Source organism: Globicephala melas, chromosome 17 (genome assembly GCF_963455315.2).
Source record: "Globicephala melas chromosome 17, mGloMel1.2, whole genome shotgun sequence".
Classification (NCBI taxonomy): Eukaryota; Metazoa; Chordata; class Mammalia; order Artiodactyla; family Delphinidae; genus Globicephala; species Globicephala melas.
In genome coordinates this window covers 79,235,870-79,257,941 of record NC_083330.1, presented here as the reverse complement: position 1 = coordinate 79,257,941, position 22,072 = coordinate 79,235,870, and the positions used below count along the sequence as shown (strand labels likewise).

The following is a 22,072-nucleotide window of genomic DNA, read 5'->3' as shown; positions in this document are numbered from 1 at the left end:
TTAGCAGTGAAGGTGGGAGTTGAGAGGTTGTGGGTGTGCATGTGTGTGTGTGTTTGTGGTGGGTGGTTTGCATCTGGGGCGTTCTGAAAGGTCTCCAGTGCCTGACAAGCCTGAGACGAAGGAGACACTCAGGAACACAGAACGTTTGGCAGCAGACGGGCCAAGCCATGCTGCTGCCCGGGGTGCAGCGTCTGGGCCCCGATGGGGAAGGGCTGCCTTGGGAGCTACAGCCCCGGGACCAGGCCTGCACCCATGCCTCCCCTCCCAAGCGCCCTCTGCTCCACAGGCCCGGCCCTCCCTGCCGCCCCGTCACTGTGGTCCTCGCCGATTTTCCTGCCTTTATTCAAACCACTTCTGGGCTCTTCCCTGGAAAACCCCAGTGGCTCGTCACTGCCTGAGAAATAGAGTTCAGACTCGAGCTTTACATCCACAGCTGTCACACCCAACCTCGACCCCTCAACTCTCCCACATCCACTTTCTTCCACCTGGCTCCCCCAAGTGGGCCTCCATGCGTTTCCTGGGCTTTCAGTCTTGCTGCCTGCACTCCTGAAATGCCCCCTCCTGATGCCGATGCTGAGCCAGAGTCCGGAAGTCTGCAGCGTTCTCTGCCCCGCTCTTGGGGCAGTTGGTGCCTGTGCGGCTCGTGCCACGTAGAGTTCCTCCGCTCATCGCGTGGTCGACACCAATGGCACGCCCACTCTGGACTAGATGCTGGCCTGGGCGTTACAATGCACAGGTCACAGTCCCTGTCCTGAAGGCACTACCAGCTCTGAGATGCTGACGGTAGCCCTGGTTAGCAGGGCAGGTGGCACAAGGCATCTGTGGGCATGCTGAGTGAGCTGGGGTCCTGGGCTGGCCTCTCACCGTGGTTTTCAGCAGGCACCAGCGATGGTGTTGCTTTTTTTGCAGGGCAGGGAATGTGACGGAGACTTTGTGTCGTTTAATCTTTTTTTTCCTTTATAAATTTATTTATTTTAGGCTGCGTTGGGTCTTTGTTGCTGCGCGCGGCCTTTCCCTAGTTGCGGGGAGTGGGGGCTACTCTTTGTTGTGGTGCGCGGGCTTCTCACTGCGGTGGCTTTCCTTTTTTGTGGAGCACGGGCTCTAGGCACGTGGGCTTCAGTACTTGCAGCACGTGGGCTCAGCAGTTGTGGCTCACAGGCTCCAGAGCGCAGGCTTAGAAGCTGTGGTGCATGGGCTTAGTTGCTTCACGGCATGTGGGATCTTCCTGGCCCAGGGCTCGAACCCGTGTCCCCTGCATTGGCAGGTGGATTCTTAACCACTGAGCCACCAGGGATGTCCTGTGTCGTTTAATCTTGAAAACAAGAATGGACTTAATGATTACTCATGTAAATACACACTTTTGATTGGAGAATAAATTAGTCCTCCTCACATAGTGGCCTTAGTATAGCGAGCTGTGTCCAGGCTCCAGAGGAAGCCCACAGGACACCCTGTGGCTGAACAGGTCAGGCTTACTGCTCACTGCGGCACGCGGCGGGGGACCACAGGAAGGGGGCCTGGAAGGATTTCCTGTGGGACTTGGCTTGTTTGGGTGAATTGGGGTGGGCTTAAAGAAGCAGTGCTTTGCTTGGGATTCCATACTGGGTATCTCAACACCTCTTCTTTGGAAGGGGGACGGACTAGGGGAGTCATCCGTGACTGGGTATCTCAACACCTCTTCTTTGGAAGGGGGACGGACTAGGGGCCGGCTCAAGCTGTCCATTCTGAAGAGCCAGCAGCTGCTCAGATGAGGCAGGACAGGATGCACGCAGTAGGTCTTCTTTATGGCTTGGACAATGCCTGCCTCTGGTCTGTGTTCAGACATGATTACAGAAGAGTCCTCTCCTCTTGACCCAATCCGGCACAGAGGGGCCTTGTCTGATGCAGTTCTGCATGTGAAACTGCATATTCTAAACAGCAGCCCACCAGGGCCTGTATCTGAGTGTGCCAGGCTGGCCCCTACAACGCTAGGGCCTCGCTGATGGGACCAGGCCAGCCCCTGGATGTTGGGGGCTGCTTCTCTCCTCACCTGAGCAATCTCCCCTGCCGACCTCCCCACTGCTGTGGCTGCTTCTGCACACTCACCCACCCGGTCAGATCACAAGCTGCCCTTTTCTCCTTTCCAGGGGGACACAGCAGACAGCAGGCCAAACTCCATCGGCAGAGATGCCCTGCCCGCCTCGACCAGGCCCATCCTGAGCCCTTTGTGGCACTGCCAGCTGCCCCAGCCCCGAGCCCCACCTGATCTCCTCTCTGCACACCTCATCTGCTTCCTCCCTGCTTTCTTCACCTGTTGGCACCCACCCCTTCTCCTGGACATTCTCTTGCCGGACGCATCTTCCTGAACCCACAGCCAGCTGTGGCTCCTGCCAGAGGCCCCTTCACCGGCAGGACAGGTCCAAGCCCTCACCCACGTGCAGCCCTGGCCTTCCCTCCTGCGGTGGCCCCGCCCTGGCCCGCTGGCGACCATCAGGCGGGTGGTGTGATCAGTGTGTCGGAAGCACACCTGGCAGCTGGGCAGAGGCTTGGTGGAGGTGAGCTGACAGATGAGCACGAGGAGGGTGGGCAGGGAGAGGGGGTGGGGCAGGACGGGCGAGGGCAGAGAGGACAGACCCGTTTCCGGCCTGGGGGTCGGGTGGACGCCGACGGAGCTCACGCAGGAGCAGCAGGTACGGGGCAGGCCACAGCCGAGGCGCCCGCGGGCACGGGGGTGCTGGCTCGCAGTGTGGGGGGCCCTTCAGAGATGCTGGGGTGCTGGCGCCAGTTAAAGGAGTGGGTTGATGGGCTCGCGGGGAGGAGGTGAGAGAGGGCTGGATAGCGGGCCCTGTGGGGGAAGGCCACGGTCAGGAGTGTCCCCTGGGGCTAGGAGCTCAGGAGAGCTCAGTGCAGGGAGGCGCTCAAAGCGACCGAGCCCCGGGCAGCGGAGGGACCCCTCTGTGGGAGGCTGAGGATAAGGACAGCTGGCTGACCTCTGAGCGCACATCCCAGGGCCAGGGGTAGGTGCGCACGGCTCTGGAGCTGAGACAGCACGAGCCACGAGGGAGGCCGCGCAGCACCAGCTGAGGCTGAGGGCCACGGCAGGGTGGAGCCTGGAGAGCTGCGGAAGGTGCCAGAGGCAGGCCAGGGGCCCTCAGAGCCTCCGGCCAGCTCTCCCCTGGGGGCTCCGGTGTGCAGGTTTCTCGGGGGGCATGGGGGAGGGGTGCGGAGGGCCTTCGTCTGAGCCAGGCCTGGGCCACGTGTCAGGTGCCCGCTGATGGGCTCCCTGGGGGCCCTTCAGAGCCAGAGGAGCAGGACAGGCCTGCCTGGGGGCGGTCAGTGACCTATGCCGCTGCCCATCAGGCCCGAGGCAAGATGATGAGGGTGTCGCAGCCCCCGCCCCCCCATCATGCCGTGCAGTTCCCAGGCACGAGTGGCAGACACCGTGTGACCCAGGCACCACGCGTAACCACCGGGAGCCTTGGGGTCCCCGTCCATCAGCTGGGAATCCCGGCATACAGCTCATGACGTGGCTGGGAAGATTGCAAAAACGGAGGTGGAAGCACCGAGAGAGAAAGATTAGCTGCTGTCGTTAACCTCCACGACCTCCACCCCGAGCCGAGCCCCGCCGTCCATGCCTGTCCTGCTCGCTGCCTCACACTGGCAGTGCCTAGACCCCTCCCCACCTTGTGGAGGAAGTGGCAGTGACGACAGTGATGAAGGGAACACAGAGCGTGGAAGGTCCCATTTATTGTTTAAAGACAGCAGAATGAGAGGAAGGCGTTCTCCTCCCCTGAAACATACCCGTCCTCTCTGCCCTCAGGGCTCAGCACAGGGACGAGACCCTCACACCCCGCAGGTCCCCCAGAGGGCAGCACGCTAGTATGGGGCTGGGGAGGGGAAAGGGACACTTTATGGCAGGCGGGGGAGCTGGGACAGGAGGGGGGACGCGCACCCTCACCTCTTGGCTCCATCCCTCTCCCCTGGGACCTGGTGTTGCCCCCAGACCTGGGGTGGGCTGGCAGACAGGGCTCATGCAACACTGAGTGGGCAGGAGGTGGCACAGAAACCTGGCCCCACTGCCCTCTGGCAGGGCGGGAGGGCTACAAGGGGCCATGCTGGCCACAGCGGGTCCGAACAGAAGTGTCTGCAGTGTACACACAGGAGGGTTGGGGAGGGGCTCCCTCTGTCCCAGGCTGCGCGCAGGGATGAGAGAGGGGAGGTACAGAGGAACTGCCACGCTGGGGGCAGGGTCCAGGTCAGCCATGCCACCTGAGTGGGGCCCCGCATGTGCCAGGGGCTCGGGCTACTCCTTGGCACGGCCAATGATGGTAAGGATGTACAGGAAGATGTTGATGATGTCCGTGTACAGGTTCAGCGCAGCAAACACGTACTCTTCCGGGCTCAGGGACAGCTGCTTGTTCCCCAGCAGCAGCTGGGTGTCCACTGCCAGGAACTGGGGGTGGCAGGACGGTCATGTTGAAAGACATCCCACCCCGCCCAGCATCCGCCCACACCGCCCACCCCCATCACTCACGCAGGTGAAGAGCAGAGCGCCGAGTGAGGCGTACACGATCTCCAGGATGCGGTTGCGGACAAAGATGCAGAGGATGGCGAAGACGAGGAGCACCGCCATGCTCACCAGCAGCACGCCCACGCACGACGTGAAGTCGTAGCGCGTCTGAGGGCACAGGGGCACACGGGGCCTGGGTACCGCAGCCCTGGAAGGCCTCTGGGCCCTCAGGACTGGCAGCCCTGCCTCGGGGGGCCCCTTACCTGCATGGAGAAGATGACCACCGTGAAGCAGACGGTCGTGGTGATGCCTACGGCCATGATGACCGCCTCAGTATTGTAGAAGCTGGCGATCATGCCCACCATGTAGGACAGGCTGACGGTCAGGACCGACTGAGGGGAGACGGAGACTTGAGCATGTGGAGCCGCTGCCCCACTCCCGTCCCCCTCTGTCGCTCCAAAGCGTGAGTCACGGGGTGTGAAGGCCTTAGGGTCTGGGGGTTACCAGGGCAACGAGGTTCCAGGGGTGCTTTCGCCGGAAGTCCCCACAGCAGCTGAGGACAATGAGGGAGATGAAGAAGACGGCGTAGGAGACGTAGTAGGTCCAGACGTTCTCCCGGACAAAGCCCTTCACCTCCCCGACGAATGTGAACACGGCCACGGTGGACAGAGTCACGGACAGCTGCAGGGTCAGCACCAGGAACACCTGGGGAGGGAGGCGGCTCAGAGCTCCGGCCAGCACAGCTGCCCACGCCCTCCGCAGCCCCCGTGGCCCACCTTCCGGATGAAGGCCTGTCGGATGCTCTTGTCATCCCAGTTGGTGGCAGGGAAGTCCTGGTTGTCGTAGTAAGATGGGGGACCCTCCTCGTGATAGTTCCCATGCTGAGGTGCTGAGGAGCACGGTGGGCTGGGTCAGCACCCCTCACTGGTGCCAGGAGCCCCTGCCCTCCCCTGCCCCTGCCCCACTACTCACTGCCAGAATCCTGTGCCGGGAAGGCCTGTGGTTGTCCATAGGGGTTGGGGGGAAAGGGGCTCTGTGGATACGGCCCCTGAGGGTAGCCCCCTTGTGGGTAGGGGCCCTGAGGGTAGCCTCCTGGGGGGTAGGGGCCCTGGGGGTAGCCTCCTGGCGGGTAGGGACCCTGAGGGTAGCCCCCCTGGGGGTAGGGGCTGGGGCCCTGGGGATACCCTGGCTGGCCATAGGGGGAAGGCTGGAACGGGGGCTGTGGGTAAGGGGCCCCTGGGTAGGGAGGCAAGGAGGGCTGGGGCCCCCCAGGATATCCAGGGTTGGGGGGAGGATAGCTGTCCGCGGACACCAAGAAACTCTTTTCGTGGGACATGGCCTCAGGTTCTGTGGTCTCCCCCTAGAGGACAGAGAGAGAACGGTTAGCCCTGAGGTGACAGGAACCAGCCAGGGGCCTCTCCACCTGCTACCGGGAAACGGGACGGAAGGAGGGGGTTTCGTGACCTTTGCCCCAGGGCTGTCCGGAGCCCGAGCTGGGGGGCCAGGAGAGGCGGGTGGGTATCGGGTGGCTGGCCGTGTGGCTTCAGGAGGGGCCCCTACAGGCCGACCCCAAAGATGGAGGAGGGGATGGACGAGGGGATGACTTTGGCAGCCTCAGGATTTTGGGCTTCTGCCGTTTCTTGCAAGCAACTGGAGGGGCCGTCTCACCGCTGCTGGCCTCTCCGGGTCAGAGCTCAGCGCGGGTCGGGGCTGGGGGCGCGGTCGGGGAGGTGCGGGGGTGTGCCCGGACCCTCCCCTTCACATCCCGCCCCTTAAGCAGCTTTAAGGGGCCAGAGCCGGCGGCTATTTCCATCCCAGGAAATCCCCACGCCATCTGTGACCAGCCAGAACCCTGACCGCCCCCCCCCCTCCAAGAGCAGGGCCCTAGCGTCCCTCGCTCCCGGGGTGGGGGCAGCAGGCCTGGATCGGCTGCCGGCTGCCGGGGTGCCTGCCAGCGGGGTACGCCAGGAACAGCGGGTTGCGGGGGGATGGGGGGGTGGGGGATGGAAGCGACCAGAGGGCGTGCGGGGGAACAAAGCGGACGTGGGGACGAGGCGGGTGGTGGCGGCGGCCACGGAACCCGCACCGAGGGCGGGGTGGGCCTCCTGCCCGTTCGGGGGGCGCTCGGACCGCCCGTCCGGCTGTCGCCGCAGTGCGCCGCCCCCGCTCGCCCTGGGCCCTCCGGCTTCCCGGCCCCGCCGCCACCGCCCCCCGGCCCCCGCGGGCCGCGCGCCCGGCGGGACCTACTGACCCACCGCAACGCCTGTCTGCTGCGCAGGGCCCGCGCGGGGGCGGCAGTGGCCGGCCGGCTGAGCGAGTAGACGCGCTGCTGGGCTAGGGCCGGGGACTCACCAGTCGCGCGAGTCGCCTCAGGCCTGTGCGCCCGGTGTCCGCTGCGCGGCCGCGCAGTCGACGGCCGCTGTGCCCGCGCCCGCACCCGCACCCGCTCCGCGACCGGCTGGGCTGGGCTTGCGCCTGCGGCTCGGGAGACGCAGCGGGGCCTTGTGACGGGGCGGGGCCGGCGGTGCGGGGGCGGGGCCGTGGGCTGGGCTCCGCGGGGAACGCGGGGGCTTCTCCCGGATGGACCCTACCCGACTGGGTTTCCCTGCTGGCTTCTTTCAGAGCCCCAGGCCCGAGACCCGCGTCCTGTCCTGTCCGCTGAGGGGTGGCCTTGGGCCGTGAGGGCTGTAGACCTCTGGAGGCTGAGACCTAGCCTCTCCAATTTGGGTCAGGGAATTTTGAGAAATTTATTCCTAAATCTGGGATTTGCTAAGTCTGACAAGCACTCTCCATCCCTCCTTGGCCTTAAAACTCCGCTTCCCCTTTCATCCAGGTCTATTCCAAATCAAGAGGCCTAATTCTTTAAATGCTCTATCCTCTCTAGGAAACTAGTCCAGGTCCTTACTAGACCAGTTATCCTTACTTGTCTTGATCACAGTACCACAAGCTGTAACGGTGGCATTTTTTTTTTTTTTTTTTTTTTTGCGGTACGCGGGCCTCTCACTGTTGTGGCCTCTCCCGTTGCGGAGCACAGGCTCAGGACGCACAGGCTCAGTGGCCATGGCTCACGGGCCCAGCCGCTCCTCAGCATGTGGGATCTTCCCGGACCGGGGCACGAACCTGTGTCCCCTGCATCGGCAGGCAGATTCTCAACCACTGCGCCACCAGGGAAGTCCAACGGTGGCATTCTTAGCCCTGTTTCGCTGCTAAGGGGCTGAGGCTTAGAGATGCCCCAGGACTGGAGGCCAAGTTAAATTCCCTCGGCTTCAGCGGTCCTGAGGAAGTGCTGCCTGCCACCTCCAGGGACATCCCTGCGACGTGGTCCCCTGGAGCCCTCTGCAGGAGTGCCTGTCCACCTGGGGCCTAGGAATCTTACTGTACAGTGGCCTCTCCCAGGCCCAGCAGTGATTGGGAAGAGGCTCTGTCCTATGCAGCTGGTGTGCTGGTTCATCGTTGAACGGCGGGCCCCAGGGAGGGCAAACCCTGATCGGTACCTTTGCAGTTGTCCTTCATATAAATACCCCACGGTGGCTGATTTCAAGCGACCACCAGTTTAACAACTGCTTCACAAAGACTCCTGAAAATTGAACAATGTAGTCATGATGTGAGTTGCTCCAGCACACTGCTGCCTGTGGTAGCAGGGATTGGTGTAATAAGTAAATTATACAGTATGTTAGAAGAGGATGAGTTCCATGAGAGGAGAAAATATAGAGCAGGCAGGGATGACTTCAGGTTTTGTAGAACTAGAAGCTCATACAATTTGAGGGGTCTTTTTTTAAGGAAACTAATTTAAAATGACAAATGTGAAGTTGAGGCCAGGGCCCTAGGAGGGGCCCGTGCAAGTCACAGTTCCTGACGGAGGATGGGGGATGCAGGAGGGATGCAGCAGAAGGGACTGGGGCCCGGTCAGTCCAGCCTGGCAGGTCTTCCAAAGGACTCTGGCTTTACTGTGGACCCAGCTGTAGCAGCTGTCGGTGCCACTTATAAGGCTCACGCTGCCCTCTGTTGAGGAGGGACAGTGCGAGTGGGCAGGAGTGGCAGAGAGAGATCAGTTAAGAGGTCAGAGTAGTGATCCAGGCAAGAGATGATGGAGGCTCAGATCAGGGTGGGGGCAGCCAGGGTGCTGGGTGTACAGCTCGGGGCACAGACTGGACAGGTCCTCAATTCCTTGGAGGAGTAGCAGGGCCGGAGGCTGGGTTTTAGTGGCTGAGGGATAAGTGGGAGGTGCGAGATGGAGAGCAGTGGGGGGCACAACTCTCTGAGAGGCTGGAAGCCAATGGAGCACAGGCAAGGGGGGTACTCGGCGGCAGCAAGAGGGATTGTGGACTGTAAAGGTGCAGCTGAGCATGAGGCTCCACGTCCCCTCTGTCACGGGGATGTGCTGCAGCAAGGCCCGTGAGCACAGCATCAGCCCCTTCTGGGGTCAGCCTTGGTGCCGCCGCCACCTCCGAGGACAGTGTAGGCTGGGGAGGCGGGGAGGAAGCTCTCGTAGGTCAGGAGTGGGAACTGCCGACCCACCCTCGCGGGATGGGAGGTCGGTCCCCTGTGTGTTGTTTAAGGGTGAGTGCGGGTGCCGTCACCCAGCTTGCTGGGGCGAGTTGAAAGCCAGCCGTAGCCAGGCCGGCCAGAGCCCCAAGGTGCTCGTGCAATGGGGGAGGGTAACACGGAGGCTTGAGGTCTTGAGTGGAGGGCGATGACTCGAGCCCCCCGTGTGGATTTACCAGGGAGGGTGACTGGCCGTACTGAGGTTCACAGGGCCAGGCCCACGGGAGTGGGGGACCGTGAGCCTACACGCGCCCCACCCTGCCAGCCACTGGGCTGAGGTCAGACAGGTGGGGCGGGTGGGCTGGGCAGAGGGCTGAGGAGCTGGGGGTGGGGCTGGAAAGTTCTGCAGGAGGGGCCGGAGAAGGGAAGCACCCGAGAGGCAGACGCTCTCCCTGGCACTGTGGGCCCCTCCCTCCCTCCGACGGTTTCGCTTTTGTTTTCTTGTCCCAGCCCTTTGGCTTTAGGGCGAAGGGGAAGGAGTCCGGCTGAAGGCCTAGGCTGCGGCGGCCCAGGCAGCTGGGGGAGCGTGAGTGCAGGATGTGGGCCAGCCCCACAGTGAGGGGGGTGCCAGGGAACGCTGCTCAGGGGCCTGCGAGGGGTGAGGCGGGGCTGTGGGCGGCTACCCCACCTGTTCCTTCGGCCCAGGCTGTGATGATGGGTGAGGAAGCGGAGCTGGGGGCAGCCGTGGAACTCAGAGGCCTGCCCCCCGACGTCCCAGACGAGCTGCTCACGCTCTATTTCGAGAACCGTCGAAGCTCTGGGGGTGGACCTGTGTCGAGTTGGCAGAGACTTGGCCGCGGGGGCATCCTCACCTTCCAGGAGGCTGCAGGTGAGTGGACCCATTCAAAGGGGCAGCCTGGGCCCCCACCGGCCGCCGGCCCTGACACCCCCTCCCCCTGCCTGCAGATGCAGCGAGGGTCTTGGCCCAGGAGGAGCACACTCTGCACGGCGCTCGGCTGAGCCTGCGGCCAGCCCCACCACGCGCCCCTTCGCGCCTACTGCTCCAAGGGCTGTCTGCTGGCACGGGACCCCAGCACCTGGAGCAGTATGTCCAAGCCCTGCTTTGTGCCGCAGGGCAGCCAGTGCAGCTGTGCCGTGCCCTGGCCAGTCCCCGACCAGACCGGGCCCTGGTGCAGCTGCCCAAGCCCCTTTCAGACGCAGGTGAGAGGCGGGATCGGGGCAGACGCGCCTTTCAGGGGAGATGCCCCGAGCTGACTTGCACCCTCCCCACAGAAGCCCGCGTCCTGGAGGAGCACGCCCAGTCCCTGGGCCTGAAGGGGGCTGAGGTCTCCCTGGCCTGGGTGCCTCAGGCCCGGGCGGTGCGTGTCGTGGGGGGCATCCCCCCTGCAGACCTGCTGCTGCTGGAGCTGTACCTGGAGAATGAGCGCCGCAGTGGCGGGGGGCCCCTGGAGGGCGTGCGCAGCCTGCCAGGGCACCTGGGCACCATCGCTTCCTTCCAGCAGTGGCAGGGTGAGTGGGGCTGGACACGGCGGCCCACCCTCCCTATACCTTGGAGCCCTGACGACTTCTGTCCTTTCCCTTCCTCCAAGTGGCCGAACGGGTGCTGCAGCGGGCCCACCAGCTGCAGGGTTCAGAGCTGATCCTTGTCCCCCACTACGATGTCCTGGAGCCCGAGGAGCTCAGCGAGCACACCAGTGGAGGGAGCCGCTTGGCCGAGTTGGGGCCTGGGGCCCCCAAGCATGCTCTCCTGGAGGCTGGAGGGCCAGCAAGGGCACAGAATTGTGCAGGGAATGTGACACTGGGCTCTGAGGAGGCACCGGGGCAAACAGGAGCCTTGCTGAGGACAGGGCATCTCTGGGACAGGTCCTCTCTGGGACAGGCCAGGCCAGTCAGCTCCAGGCCCGTGGGGTCTTCAGAACAGGAGGGGTTGGTGAGCCCGGGGCCTACGGGGTCTCCAGGCCCAGTGGAGATTGCCATGGAGTCTCTGGAGCAGGTGGTGTCAATGAGCCTGGGCCCTGTAGGGTCACCGGGGCAGGAGGGCCTGGTGGAGACAGTGCTGCCGATGGAGCTGGGAGCAATGCGCTTCATTCAACTCTATCATGAGGACCTTCTTGCTGGCCTGGGAGACGTCGCCCTCTTCCCACTCGAGGGATCAGATACGACTGGATTTCGGGTAAGCGACCCCTGAGGATTCCTCACCTCTACTACTGGGGGCTCTGGGTGCCTCTCCTGTGCCCCAACCTGCCAAGTGCTCCTCCTCACCCCGCCCCGTGGTCCTGCAGCTCTGCGGAGCCCTGGCCCCATGCCAGGCAGCCGAGGAGTTCCTGCAAAGTCTGCTGGGCAGCGTGAGCTGTCACGTGCTGAGCCTGAAGCACCCAGGCAGTGCCAGGTTCCTGCTGAGCCCAGAGGGGCAGCACCTTCTGCGGGGGATGGAAGCTCAGTTCCAGTGCATCTTTGGGACAGAGCGTCTGGCCAGGGCTGCCCTGGACACAGACCTGGGAGAGGTAGACATGGAGCCCTCCCCTCCCTTCCCCTCCCCTTTTTCACTCCTCAGCCCCCCCACCCCGTACCTCCTCCACCCTTGCTCAGAGGCCTGGGAGGGGTATGTGTCTGGGGGATACTGGCATTCTTTCCCAACAGGTGGACCCCACTGAGGCCCTACAGGTGCTCCCTGGCCACTCCCACACCCTGTGGCCTCCAGACAGTACAGACGGTGGCCAGGAGAATGTGAGCCTAGGTAGGGCTGCCGGGGGACCCCGGCACATCCTGCGGCCCTTTCTTGACCTTACCCCCTGCTGCTCTGCCCTGTGACCCTATACCCTCTAACCCCGTCTCCATCTTCCACCCGGCCCCTGACTAGTCCTCTCCTTCAGCCCCATCCTGGCTGGACTTGACCCCTGACCTGGTGCCTCTCCCTGTCCCCAGAGGAGGTCCGAGAGCTGCTGGCCGCCCTGGAGGGCCTGGACGGGGAAGACTGGCTGCCACTGGAGCTGGGGGAGGAGGAGCCCGCGGGGCAGCCGGAGGAGGAGAAGACTCCCAGGGCTGGGGAGGGGCCTGTGGCACCCCGCACCGGGGTGCCTGGGCGGCTGCAGGAGGAGGCTGAGCTGCAGCTGGCTCTCTGCCGCTCGCTGGAGCCACAAGGCCAGGTGGCCAAGCGGGAGGAGGCTGTGGCGCTGCAGTGGGCCCTGGCCCTCTCCCTCCAGCCGCCCCCGCTGGAGGAAGAACCGGAGCCCCGGGGTGGGGGGCCTGGCGGCTGGGCCCAGCTGGAGGTGCACGCGGCCTTCGAGCAGGATATGGATGAGCTGGGCCGGGCCCTAGAGGCGGCCTTGGAGGTGCACCTCCGGGAGGAGACGGTGGGGCCCCGGGGCTGCGTGCTGCCCGCGGAGCTGTGCGCCTGCCTGGAGCGGCGCCACGGCGTGAGCGTCGCCCTTCGTGGTGACCGCACCGTCCTCCGTGGCTTTGGGACCCAGCCCACCCGTGCGGCCCACCACTTAGCAGCGCTGTGGGCTGGCCCCCGGGATCAGAGCTTGGCCTTTCCCTTGGAGGCTTCGGGCCCCACTTGTGAGTCTGCAGCCCGCATGGGGGAGGGCAGGGTGGACCGGTGCCCCAGGCATGGCCCACATGCCCTTTCTCCCTGTGTGTCAGTGCCACAGCAGAGGCCGAGGGAGCTCTTGGGCAGGCTGGAGTGTGTGGCCGAGAGCAGCAGTGAGTTCCATACGGTAGTGCAGGCCTTCTACGACACACTGGACGCTGCCCATGGCAGGATCCGTGTTGTCCAGGTGAGTCCACGCCCTGCCTTGCCAGCCTCTGGCCTCCTGGGCTCCTGGCACCATCTTGGCCTTGCAGAGCCTGTGGGCTATCACTCTTGCCTACGTCAGGATCGGCTGGCCAGAAGCTGCCCAGCAGGCTGAAAGCTGTTCGGGGGCAGGGGAGCACCAGGGCTCCGCAGCCCCATTCCCTGCCCGAAGTGTGTTCACGAGTGTGCGGCCAGAGAGACAGAAGGCTGTAGAGCTTAGGGGGTCCCAGCACAGGTCCCCACTTCGCCGGTTACAGCCCGATGCCGGCCAGTTTCTTCCTCTAGAACATGGGGTGGTGATGCCATCTCGTGGCTACTGTGAGGATGACTCATTCCCCCAGTTGTCCTGGGTGCTGTTCTGGGGCCCGTCTGCCTCCCAAGGGGTCTGCTCCAGCAGGAAGAGGGCTGGCTGCAGCGAGGCAGCCTCCTCCTACATTTTCACTTGTTGAACGTGGCAACTCTGAGCACGGTTGGGTTGCGGAAAGGGCTGGGCACCACGGGTGGGGGACCCGAATGAAGCTCTGGGAGCCCCAGTGAGCCCTGGCCACCCAGGCAGGTGGGGAGCGGAGGCTGAGAAGGAGGGGCTCAGAGGCGGGGTGCTGGAGGCAGCGAGGGCGGGAGCGCCTGCAGGGCCAGAAGGAAGGACTGAGGAGGGGCTGTGCGCCAGGCAGGGGTGCAGAGCGGCGGGAGGTGAGAGCTAGGCCGGGCTGAAATGAGCTGGCTGCGGAAGCGAGGGGGCAGAGAGGAGCTGGAGCAGAGTGCAGGGCTGAGTGCTTCCGGCTCAGGGGAAGGAATCTCGGGGCGGTGGAGAGCTGGGCTCACGGTGCGGGGGAAGCCAGGTGGCCCTCTTGACGCACCAACTTGTGGGTGGGTGGGCCTGGGGGCAGGGGGCGGTGAGCAGCAATAGCAACCCGGATCTGTTCAGATACGCAGACCCTCACGCCTTTCCCAGACCGGGCCCAGTCCGCCACCAGCAGCACCACCACCGCTTTCCTGGGGATGACCACTGTAACTCTGGGTGGACTTAGCAGCTGTCACTTCTGCACTTGGAGAGAGGAGGACGCCCTGCACTCATGCCCCGTGCTCCTCCCGAGGCTCTGTTAGTCAGTCACGTGCGCTTGATTCTTCTAGCAGGACCTTTGTGACTTTACGTGGTACACTTGAGTCTTTTTTCCACTTAACGATTTTAGAGACTGTTTCTTGCCTCCCTGCATGGAAGATCAGGAGAATGGGCTTCCCTTCCCCCTTTCACCTCTTCCTCCCTCTTCCATCTCACAGTTTGGCCAGTGACATTACTTTTAACTTGGCAAGGTTGACAAATGTCATCTTCTATTCTGCATGGCACGCTTCTATTCCAAGCATGAAGCTCCAAACTTGGGCCATAGGTTGATCGAAATATAATGACAATGAACAAATATTTACCACTGGACCAGAGAGGAAAGGGGGAAATGAAAAACCTAGTTATTGAAACCATGTTGCATGAAAGAGAATATTCTAGGATTCAAGGACTAATGGCTCTTTTTTTTTATAATAGACTTATTTTATTTATTTATTTTATACGCTGTGTTGGGTCTTCATTGCTGTGTGCGTGGGCTTTCTCTAGCTGCAGCGAGCTGGGGCTACTCTTCGTTGCAGTGCACGGGCTTTTCATTGCGGTGGCTTCTCTTGTTGCGGAGCACAGGCTCTAGGCCTGCAGGCTTCAGTAGTTGTGGCATGTGGGCTTCAGTAGTTGTGGCTCGCGGGCTCTAGAGCGCAGGCTCAGTAGCTGTGGCGCACGGGCTTAGTTGCTCCGCGGTATGTGGGGTCATCCCGGACCAGGGCTTGAACCCGTGTCCCCTGCACTGGCAGGCAGATTCTTAACCACTGTGCCACCAGGGATGCCCAACTAATGGCTCTTGATTTTGTTTACTTTCTTCGTTTTTCTCTGTGGTGCTTGGCTGCTGGCTTACTCTTGGTGACCGCGTCACCTTCTTGCCTAGATTCCTTTTCTGTGTAGTAAAAGTATCTCCTTGAGTGAGTAGTCAACATTTTGGACTTTTAAATGTGTTTTGCCTTTTGCAATTAGAAGTAATTTGCAACTATAATTTGATATTGGTATTTTTTTCAAACAAAAGATGCTATGTGTTTATTAAGACATTTCTGTTAACTTAAGCACAGCTGGTTCTTGCATACCTTAATCTGTCCTTATTTTGTCCTCACCATTAATAGTTTGGTTGGATATAGGGTTCAAGATCAAAATATGTTTTCCTTCAGATCTTTTGAGAGACTTAACTCTTTTTGTTTCCTCCTTAAAATTTTTTGTTCTTGGAAAGGCAAGAAAAAAAATCCTTCTATGGTCTCTTAGCATCCAATATTGCTGGTGAGGACCCCAATATGAAAACGTGAGGTTTTTTTCCATGTCTATATGTCGACTTTGGGGTGTGTGTGTGTGCACGCGTGCGTCTGGACGCTTGTAGACTTCTCTTTCACTTTGAAGGTTGAAGTTTTCCCATCAGGTAGGTGCCTTTCCACATTGTCTTTGGCATTTTATGGCAAGATCCTTTCCATCTGAAGATGCTCCCTTCAGCTCAGGCAAACTGTCTTCCATTAAGTCCTCACTTGCTCCCATCACCTGTTGGGTGTCTTCTTATGGAGCTCCTATGACTCAGATCATAGAGCTCCTCCCCCCTCCCTCATCTGTCCTCTCACAGTTCCCAACTCTTTTCTTTAGCTCTGCACTCTGAGTCACTTCCTGAACTCCATCTTCATCATCTTATTATTATCCACACCCACTGGATGCAGTTCAGCAATTCCATTCTTAATGTAAGAACTCTCTAATTTTCAGACTGTTTCTTTTTCACAGTAGGTCGTCTTGTTTCATGGATATAATATTCATTTGCATCCCTCTGAAGTAACTAGTTAGAATTTCTTTAGAAACTTTTTGGGTCCCTGAGTTGGCTCCTCTTCGGTTGACTACTGGGTTGGTCACCTTGGTCTCCCATCACTGAGAGGTCCGGGGCATCTCCCGGTGTTGGGAGTGAAGTCCTGCGGGCAACGCAGGCGGGCGGCTCAGCTTTCCTCCGCAGAGGCCTGGCTGTGGGTGCAGGGTTCTGGTGAGTGGAGGGGTTGCCTACCCGCAGACCCCCCTGGAAGCCCTCCAATGCCACTTGGGGCTCCGTGGAGGTGGCGAACGTCCGCCTAATGTCTGCTACTGGGCAGAGCATGACAGGAGCTGTGAGGTCTCCCCAGGCCCTGAACTCCTCCAGGAGAGGGCTCTTGATTTCCGGGCTCAGCCCTGTGCCCTGTGGCCCAGGGGATACAATAGCCTGGTTCTGACCAAGGCCGCCCGCAGGTGGAGCGTGTGTTGCACCCGCTGCTGCAGCAGCAGTACGAACTGCACCGGGAGCGCCTGGAGCAGTGCTGTGACCGGCGGCCGGCGGAGCAGGTCCTGTACCACGGCACGTCGGTGGCCACCGTCCCGGACATCTGCGCGCACGGCTTCAACCGCAGCTTTTGCGGCCGCAACGGTGAGGCCTGGGTCCCTGAAGGGGCGCGGTCTCTGCCCACCGTAACCACCCTGACCCCCGTGCCTACCCCCCCGCAGGCACGCTCTACGGACAGGGCGTGTACTTCGCCAAGCGCGCCTCCCTGTCGGTGCTGGACCGCTACTCGCCCCCCGACTCCGAGGGCCACAAGGCGGTGTTCGTGGCGCGGGTGCTGACCGGCGACTACGGGCAGGGCCGCCGCGGGCTGCGGGCACCCCCCCCGCGGCCCCCCGGCCACGCGCTCCTGCGCTACGACAGCGCGGTGGACTGCCTCCCCCGGCCCAGCATCTTCGTCATCTTTCACGACACCCAGGCGCTGCCCACTCACCTCATCACTTGCAAGCACATGTCCCGGTCTCCCCCTGGAGACCCCCCTGAGCTCTTGAGCAACTCCCCAGCCACCTAACCCTAGAGGCCCCGCCCCCTCGGCCCAGCCGCTGGCCTCCCGCTCCCCAGGCTCCCCGCTCCGCACAGCCCCACCGCCCCCTCCCCCGCCCGAGCTGCCCCCGGGGGCGCCCCTGCCTCCTGCAGTGGTGCCCATAGGGGCGACCGGGCGAGGACGGCTTGGGCAGTGTTCCCCGCCCCCACCCCCACCCCGGGCCGGCCCAACCACCAGGGGTCAGCAGAGCCCAGGAGGAGGGGGGCCGGCCCTCGCCCGAGCGCGACCGTGTTGTTTGAATAAATGTGTACGTGAAACCAGGCGCGGGGGACCTGCGAACTTCGGGTCCGACCTGTTTGCGGGGGTGGCTAGGGGCGGGGGCCGGGGCGCAGAGTCCCCTGGTGCTTTGGGGAGGCCCTGGACAGCCGGCAGAGGCCGGACCCGGCGCGCACCCGAGCGCCCCCGCGTCGCCTTAGTGTCACGCACGCTCCGCTTCCCTAACGACGTCTCCTTGCCGACCGCCCCGCCCTCTGCGCGCGGGGAGGGGGCCGTACCGGGCGGTGGGGGTGCGCGCGGGGGACGGTACCCAGGAGAAGCCGCGCTCGCGCTCAGGCCCCGCGCGCACTCGGACGCAGGGGCCGCACGGGCGGCGCTCGGTTCGCGGCCGGGGCGGGGCTCCGGGCTCGCCCCGCCCGCGCAGCCTGCGCAGCTCTCCCGGCAGCAGCCGTCCGGCCGCACTGGCCGAGCCCAGCGGAGCTGAGCCACCGGGCACGTAAGACCGGGGCCGGGACAGAGAGGCGCGCGGCGGGCGGGAGCCGCGGGGTGGGGTAGGGGCTCTCCCTCCGCAGGAATCGCGGAACCAGAGGCTGCGTCGCTGCCCATCCTCCCTCGGGAGGACGCCACCTCCGCGCGCGGAGACTGCGGAACTGGGCGGGCGGTGCCCGGGGTGTGGGCAGGAAAGGCGGCTGGGGTGGTGCGGCTGGCGGTGGGGCGCCGGGCGGGGGGCTGGAGCGGAGGCGCCTTGCGGACGGGCTGTAGGGGGCGGGGCAGGGTGGCCCCCAGCTCGGTGCCCGCCGTCTCCTCCCCAGCCCTTAGCCTAGGGGCGGAGGCACAGAGCCCACATTGTGCCCCCGCGCCAGCCCGGCCCCGCCGGGACAGAGCCGCATTCACCTCCTGCACGGCAGCGCTTGTGGGGCCCGGGAGCTGAGGGGCGTGCACGCGCGGGTGTGGGTGCCCCGCGGCAGCTCCGCGCAGGGCGGGCTGCTGGAGGGGCAGCCCGGGCTCCCACCCAGCCTTGCGGCAGCACAGCTCCCGCGGCCCACGCTGATGCGGCTCTGGCTATTTATAGGCGTTCACTGCGGAGACCGAGGTGGGACTGCGCGGGGGCTGGGCTGGGGTAAGGCGACGGGGAGCGCTATTGGCTCAGACAGCTTGGAGGTAGAGCCAGTGTGCGAGGTGCGGGGTCTGGGAGGGGAGGGGCAGCAGCCAGTGCTTCCTCATGGCCTGGCTTGCTTGCTGAGTCGAGGAGTAGAGGAGATGGGGTCCAGGTTTGGGATGGAGGGATCAGAGGCCAGTGTCCGAGTGACGGGGTGGAGGGGGGATCTGTCCTCTGATTGGGTGAACCCCTGGGTGACAGCGTGGAGGGGTCAGTGTTTGGGTGACTAAGAGAAGAGAGTGGCAGTGAATGTTGGGGGGTGGGGGGTATCAGTGTCCCAGTGATAGACTGGAGGGAGTGAGGTCAATGTCTGGGGGGGGGGGTCTCCGTGTGGGTATCGGAGGAATGAGCTGGAGCAGGTGAGGCCAGCTGTGGATGGCTGCAAAGAGTTGTCCGTGTCTGGGTTGAGAGGGTCGGGGTTCAGTATGTAGATGAAGCGGGACATAGGAGCGGTGTGGGTGTCAGTGTCCAGATGACAGGGTGGATGGGGTGGGGTCCATGTTTAGGTTAAAAATGTGGTGGTCGGTATGCAGTATCCCCCCCATACACAGTGGTGTGACACCCCCTCCCCCCCGCTCCCTCTCCAGGAGGCCATGTCGGGCGAGGACCACGAGGTTCGGGCAGTGGTTGAGGATGGCTCCAACGGAGGCAGTGGCTCGCCCAGCCCTGGGGACACACTGCCCTGGAACCTGGAGAAAACACAGCGGAGCCGGCTAAGCGGAGGTGGCCCTGGGGGGAATGGGAGTGTCTTGGACCCTGCCGAGCGGGCAGTCATCCGCATTGCAGGTAACGACGCTGAAAAGCTTCGTCTGTCCAATTCATAAACATTTGCTTGTTGACTGAGCACGTGCTGTGTGCTCTGTGCAGGTATAGGACTGGGATGAGAGACGTGAGGGTGATCTGCGGGTCAGAGAGGGGCCTCTCCTGTCCCAGGTGGTTGCAGACAGCACAGCGCCACCTGCTGGCTCCACCCGGTCAGCTGCATGAGGCCTGAGGTTGAGCTTGCTGAGCTGGCACCATCATTGGTCTCAGGACAAGGGTCCAGTGCCCAGATGTGATGATGACACTTTCTTGAGATCCTGCGGCAAAGCCGCCTTCGAGGCCCCTGGTCTTGGCTGCCACCATGGGGGTGGGGTGGGTAGAAGCATATAGGAGCAGGACAGGAGGGGCCACCTGGTTGGCGAGAGCCCCAGCCCCTCCCTGAGCCAGGGTCCGGCCTTGCCCTCTAGTAGCTGCCATTCTTGCGGGGAGGATGGGGAAGGCCCAGTGCAAGGCCCCTGACAGTGTCGGGCTGGCAGCTGGACAGTGGCTCCTCCCTTTGGGAAGTAGGTGACCTAGGGCTTGAGGCTATTGGGCAGGGCGTGCTGGGAAGGGAGGAGCCAGCTGAGGGTCTCTGGATCAGTCTGTGGACTACTGACCCTGTCCCGTTGGCTAGGACAGAATGATGATGAGGGTCTGGGGGATGGGCTGACCCTGCAGGAGACTGGGAGGGTGGACCGAGGTGCGTGGGAAGAGGCCTGGAAGCCCAGTGCTGGGCGAGGATGGTGGCGGGGGCAGCAAGGAACTCTGTGGGTGGAAGCACAAGCAAGAGCTTGTGGGGACGCAGGGGAGCGGGACAGCGTGAAGGGAAACCTCACCGTCTGCCCCACCCCCGGGAGCCGGTGTGGACATGGCACGGGACCGCCAGTCCTTTTCACATGTCACATCCGGATGTTAAAGGACGAGGTTCTTTTTCACTCACGTGAAAGTGAACCCTGAATGTCCTCTCGCAGCCCTGGACCCTCTTCACTAGCAGGCCCTGCGGGCGCTCTTTGTGTACGCCTGGCGACCCTCTTAGCCCTGAGCCCTGGAAGTGGGGCTTCTGGCCACAGTGTTTGTGGCATTTCCAGTTAGAGGAACACTGCCGGGGGCATTCTGGAGAGGGCATTTCTCAACACTGGGAGATGGGGGATTGCCAATCTGATGAGTGGCAAAGAATTTGTCTTTTTTTTTTAACCAATCATTTTTTCTTCTGTAAATTCCCTATTTCAGTCCTTTTATTCGTAGTTAAGTTTTTGTGTGTAAGGGTTTCATGTTGAAGATACCCACTCCACCTCCCAGGTTGCAATAGAAGGATCCTAGGTAGCGGCGGTTGGAGCAGAAGGTGGGGGGGGGGGCGGCCAGGTGAGGTCGCTGGGTCTGGCAGGGTGGTGGAGAGCTCGCGGCTGGGGACGGAGGGTGCCCCTGCAGCGCCGGGTGCGGAGAATTCGGGCTGTCGGCAGGCCGGCGACTGGGGGGGGGCGGGGGCGGGGAGGGGGTGTGCGCCCGCCGGGACGGGCGCGGGACGCAGACTCGTAGCCTCCCAGCCCGCTCCGCTGCGGCTGCCGAGCCGACGCCGGGAGGCGCCCGGGCGCGCTGCCGCCTCTCCCCCGGGCCCCGCCCGCCCGTGGGGCATCCTGGGTGCGGGGCGGGGCGGGGGCGGCCCCTTTAAGCGGCGCGCGCGGCCGCAGGGACCGAGTGGCCGCCGGGGGCAGGAGGCTCGCTCTGCGCCGCAGCGCTCCGCTGTGTCCCGCGCCTGCCGCCGGCATGGCTGCCCTGCTGCCGCCTCGTCCGCCGCCCGACGAGCAGGACTTCATCCAGGCCTACGAGGAGGTGCGGGAGAAGTACAAAGGTACGGCGCCCCCGCCCCCCCTGCGGGCTGCCTGCCGTCTGGCCGGCCCTGACAGGTCCTCCGGCCGGACAGTCCGGCCTCTGACACCTCGTCCGCGGTAGTCGTCCCGATCGGAGCCCAGCCCCGCCCCCCGCCGCCAGCCTCGCTCGACCCGCGCGGCCGCCGGCGCCCGAGGAAGAGGCAGCGCGCTCGGCGGAGCCCCATAGTCATGTCCTTAATAGGCATCGTGCAGCGTGGGTGGGGTGGGTGGGGTGGGCCGCCCCGCTGGGGTGGGCCGCCCCGCCCCGCCCCAGCCAATGTCCTGTGTCCGGAGTCTGTGCACAGCAGACACGTGGTTCAAGGCAGAGCTGTCCTCTGCCTCTCAGCTAGGTGCTTCCCCCAGGGGTGCGGGTGGCTGCCACTGCCTGGCAGTGTGGGTCGCATAGTTGCTGCCTTTCCTCACCTTCCCTAGCTGGTGAGCACCTAGGCCACCACCCGCCTCGGCAGGGACTCCTGTTACGCCCTTCTACTGTTCCCTGGGGAGCAGCTGTGGGCTGGGGAAGTTAGGGCGGCCCCCTCCTGCTCTTCAGAGGAGCTACTCTGTGCCTTTGGCAGACCCCCCTGGCCCTGCTGCACACCCCCTCAGACCTCTGGACCTGCCCAGGCCTTACTGCTGTCAGCTGCCCACAGCCCAGCTGCCTGGGGCGCTGGGCTCTGAGCAGGCATGGACACAGCCCTGGCTCCTGGCCCGCAGAGGCTTAGAGAGGGTCGAGGTGGGGCCCTGGACAGAGCTGACCCAGAGCAGGTCCCAGCTCCACATGGCTGGTTATGCTGGCTCTGCCCCCAAGGGCAGTTCAGGGAGAGAGGTCCTGCTGGGACCTTGCCTGGAGCCTGGGCAGCCGCTGTCCATCCACTGACCTCACCCAGGCAAGCAGGGGAGGTTTCACGGGGCCCAGGGCTCGCCTCCGCCAGGCAGTCCTCCACTCACAGCTTTCCTGGGTCCAGGGCGGTGGATGTGCTGTGTGCTTCTTGTCAGCTTCTTGTCAGCACTGTGGTCGCCGATCCGTTGCCTCTGTGACCAGTTCGCTGGGGCCCGGTAGAGACACTCGTGACAGTGGGCTCCTGAGCCTGACCGCCGCACCTGCAGGGAGGGAGGGTATGCCTCTGGAGGGCTGGCCTGGCCTGGGAGGGTCCATCTGGACAGGTCCAGGGCAAGGAAGCAGCTGCCCACTGGGCCACAGCTCTCCTGGCAAACCCCAGGACAAAACTGTTTATGAACTGGCCACTCTAGTGAAAGTGGGGACACTTACACAGAAT

The 22,072-nt window shown here is 63.3% G+C and overlaps 3 protein-coding genes and 1 long non-coding RNA gene across 19 annotated transcripts in view; 3 read left to right on the top strand and 1 right to left on the bottom strand.

Annotated features, from left to right (window-relative positions):
• The window catches only part of LOC115863380 (uncharacterized), a 29,947-nt gene extending 27,437 nt beyond the window's left edge, over positions 1-2,510 (top strand). Inside the window, exon 3 of the long non-coding RNA XR_009559489.1 lies at positions 2,124-2,510. This is a non-coding gene — a long non-coding RNA (uncharacterized lncRNA). The remainder of the gene's footprint in view (positions 1-2,123) is intronic.
• A 1,568-nt stretch (positions 2,511-4,078) lies between these two features.
• Positions 4,079-6,995, bottom strand: GRINA (glutamate ionotropic receptor NMDA type subunit associated protein 1). The gene is made up of 7 exons (XM_030876223.2): positions 6,839-6,995; positions 5,459-5,846; positions 5,263-5,375; positions 4,991-5,191; positions 4,750-4,878; positions 4,511-4,654; positions 4,079-4,429 (listed from the first exon to the last, which is right to left on the bottom strand). The coding sequence occupies exons 2-7, from the start codon at positions 5,820-5,822 to the stop codon at positions 4,280-4,282; spliced, it is 1,101 nt and encodes a 366-aa protein (XP_030732083.1). The 5' UTR covers positions 5,823-5,846; positions 6,839-6,995; the 3' UTR covers positions 4,079-4,279.
• PARP10 (poly(ADP-ribose) polymerase family member 10) lies at positions 4,519-17,005 on the top strand. Of its 7 annotated transcripts, XM_070044017.1 has the most exons (12): positions 6,022-6,445; positions 9,482-9,557; positions 9,677-9,860; positions 9,938-10,192; positions 10,265-10,501; positions 10,582-11,165; positions 11,275-11,496; positions 11,633-11,729; positions 11,918-12,553; positions 12,638-12,771; positions 16,120-16,294; positions 16,372-17,005. In XM_070044017.1, the coding sequence occupies exons 3-12, from the start codon at positions 9,683-9,685 to the stop codon at positions 16,716-16,718; spliced, it is 2,865 nt and encodes a 954-aa protein (XP_069900118.1). In that variant the 5' UTR covers positions 6,022-6,445; positions 9,482-9,557; positions 9,677-9,682; the 3' UTR covers positions 16,719-17,005. The 7 variants fall into 7 exon arrangements, with proteins under 7 accessions (XP_069900117.1, XP_069900118.1, XP_069900116.1 ...); XM_070044016.1 differs by lacking the exons at positions 6,022-6,445; positions 9,482-9,557 and adding an exon at positions 4,519-6,000; XM_070044015.1 differs by lacking the exon at positions 9,482-9,557.
• Positions 17,006-17,334: 329 nt separating this feature from the next.
• Positions 17,335-22,072, top strand: part of PLEC (plectin) — a 57,502-nt gene continuing 52,764 nt past the window's right edge. For 4 of the 10 annotated variants that reach the window (XM_070044003.1, XM_070044001.1, XM_070044002.1 and 1 more), the window contains exons 1-2: positions 17,335-17,463; positions 18,714-18,912. In XM_070044003.1, coding sequence (XP_069900104.1) covers positions 18,720-18,912 — 193 coding nt within the window. In that variant the 5' untranslated portion in view covers positions 17,335-17,463; positions 18,714-18,719. The other 6 variants (XM_030875982.2, XM_060286899.1, XM_060286898.1 and 3 more) reach the window with 4 other exon arrangements.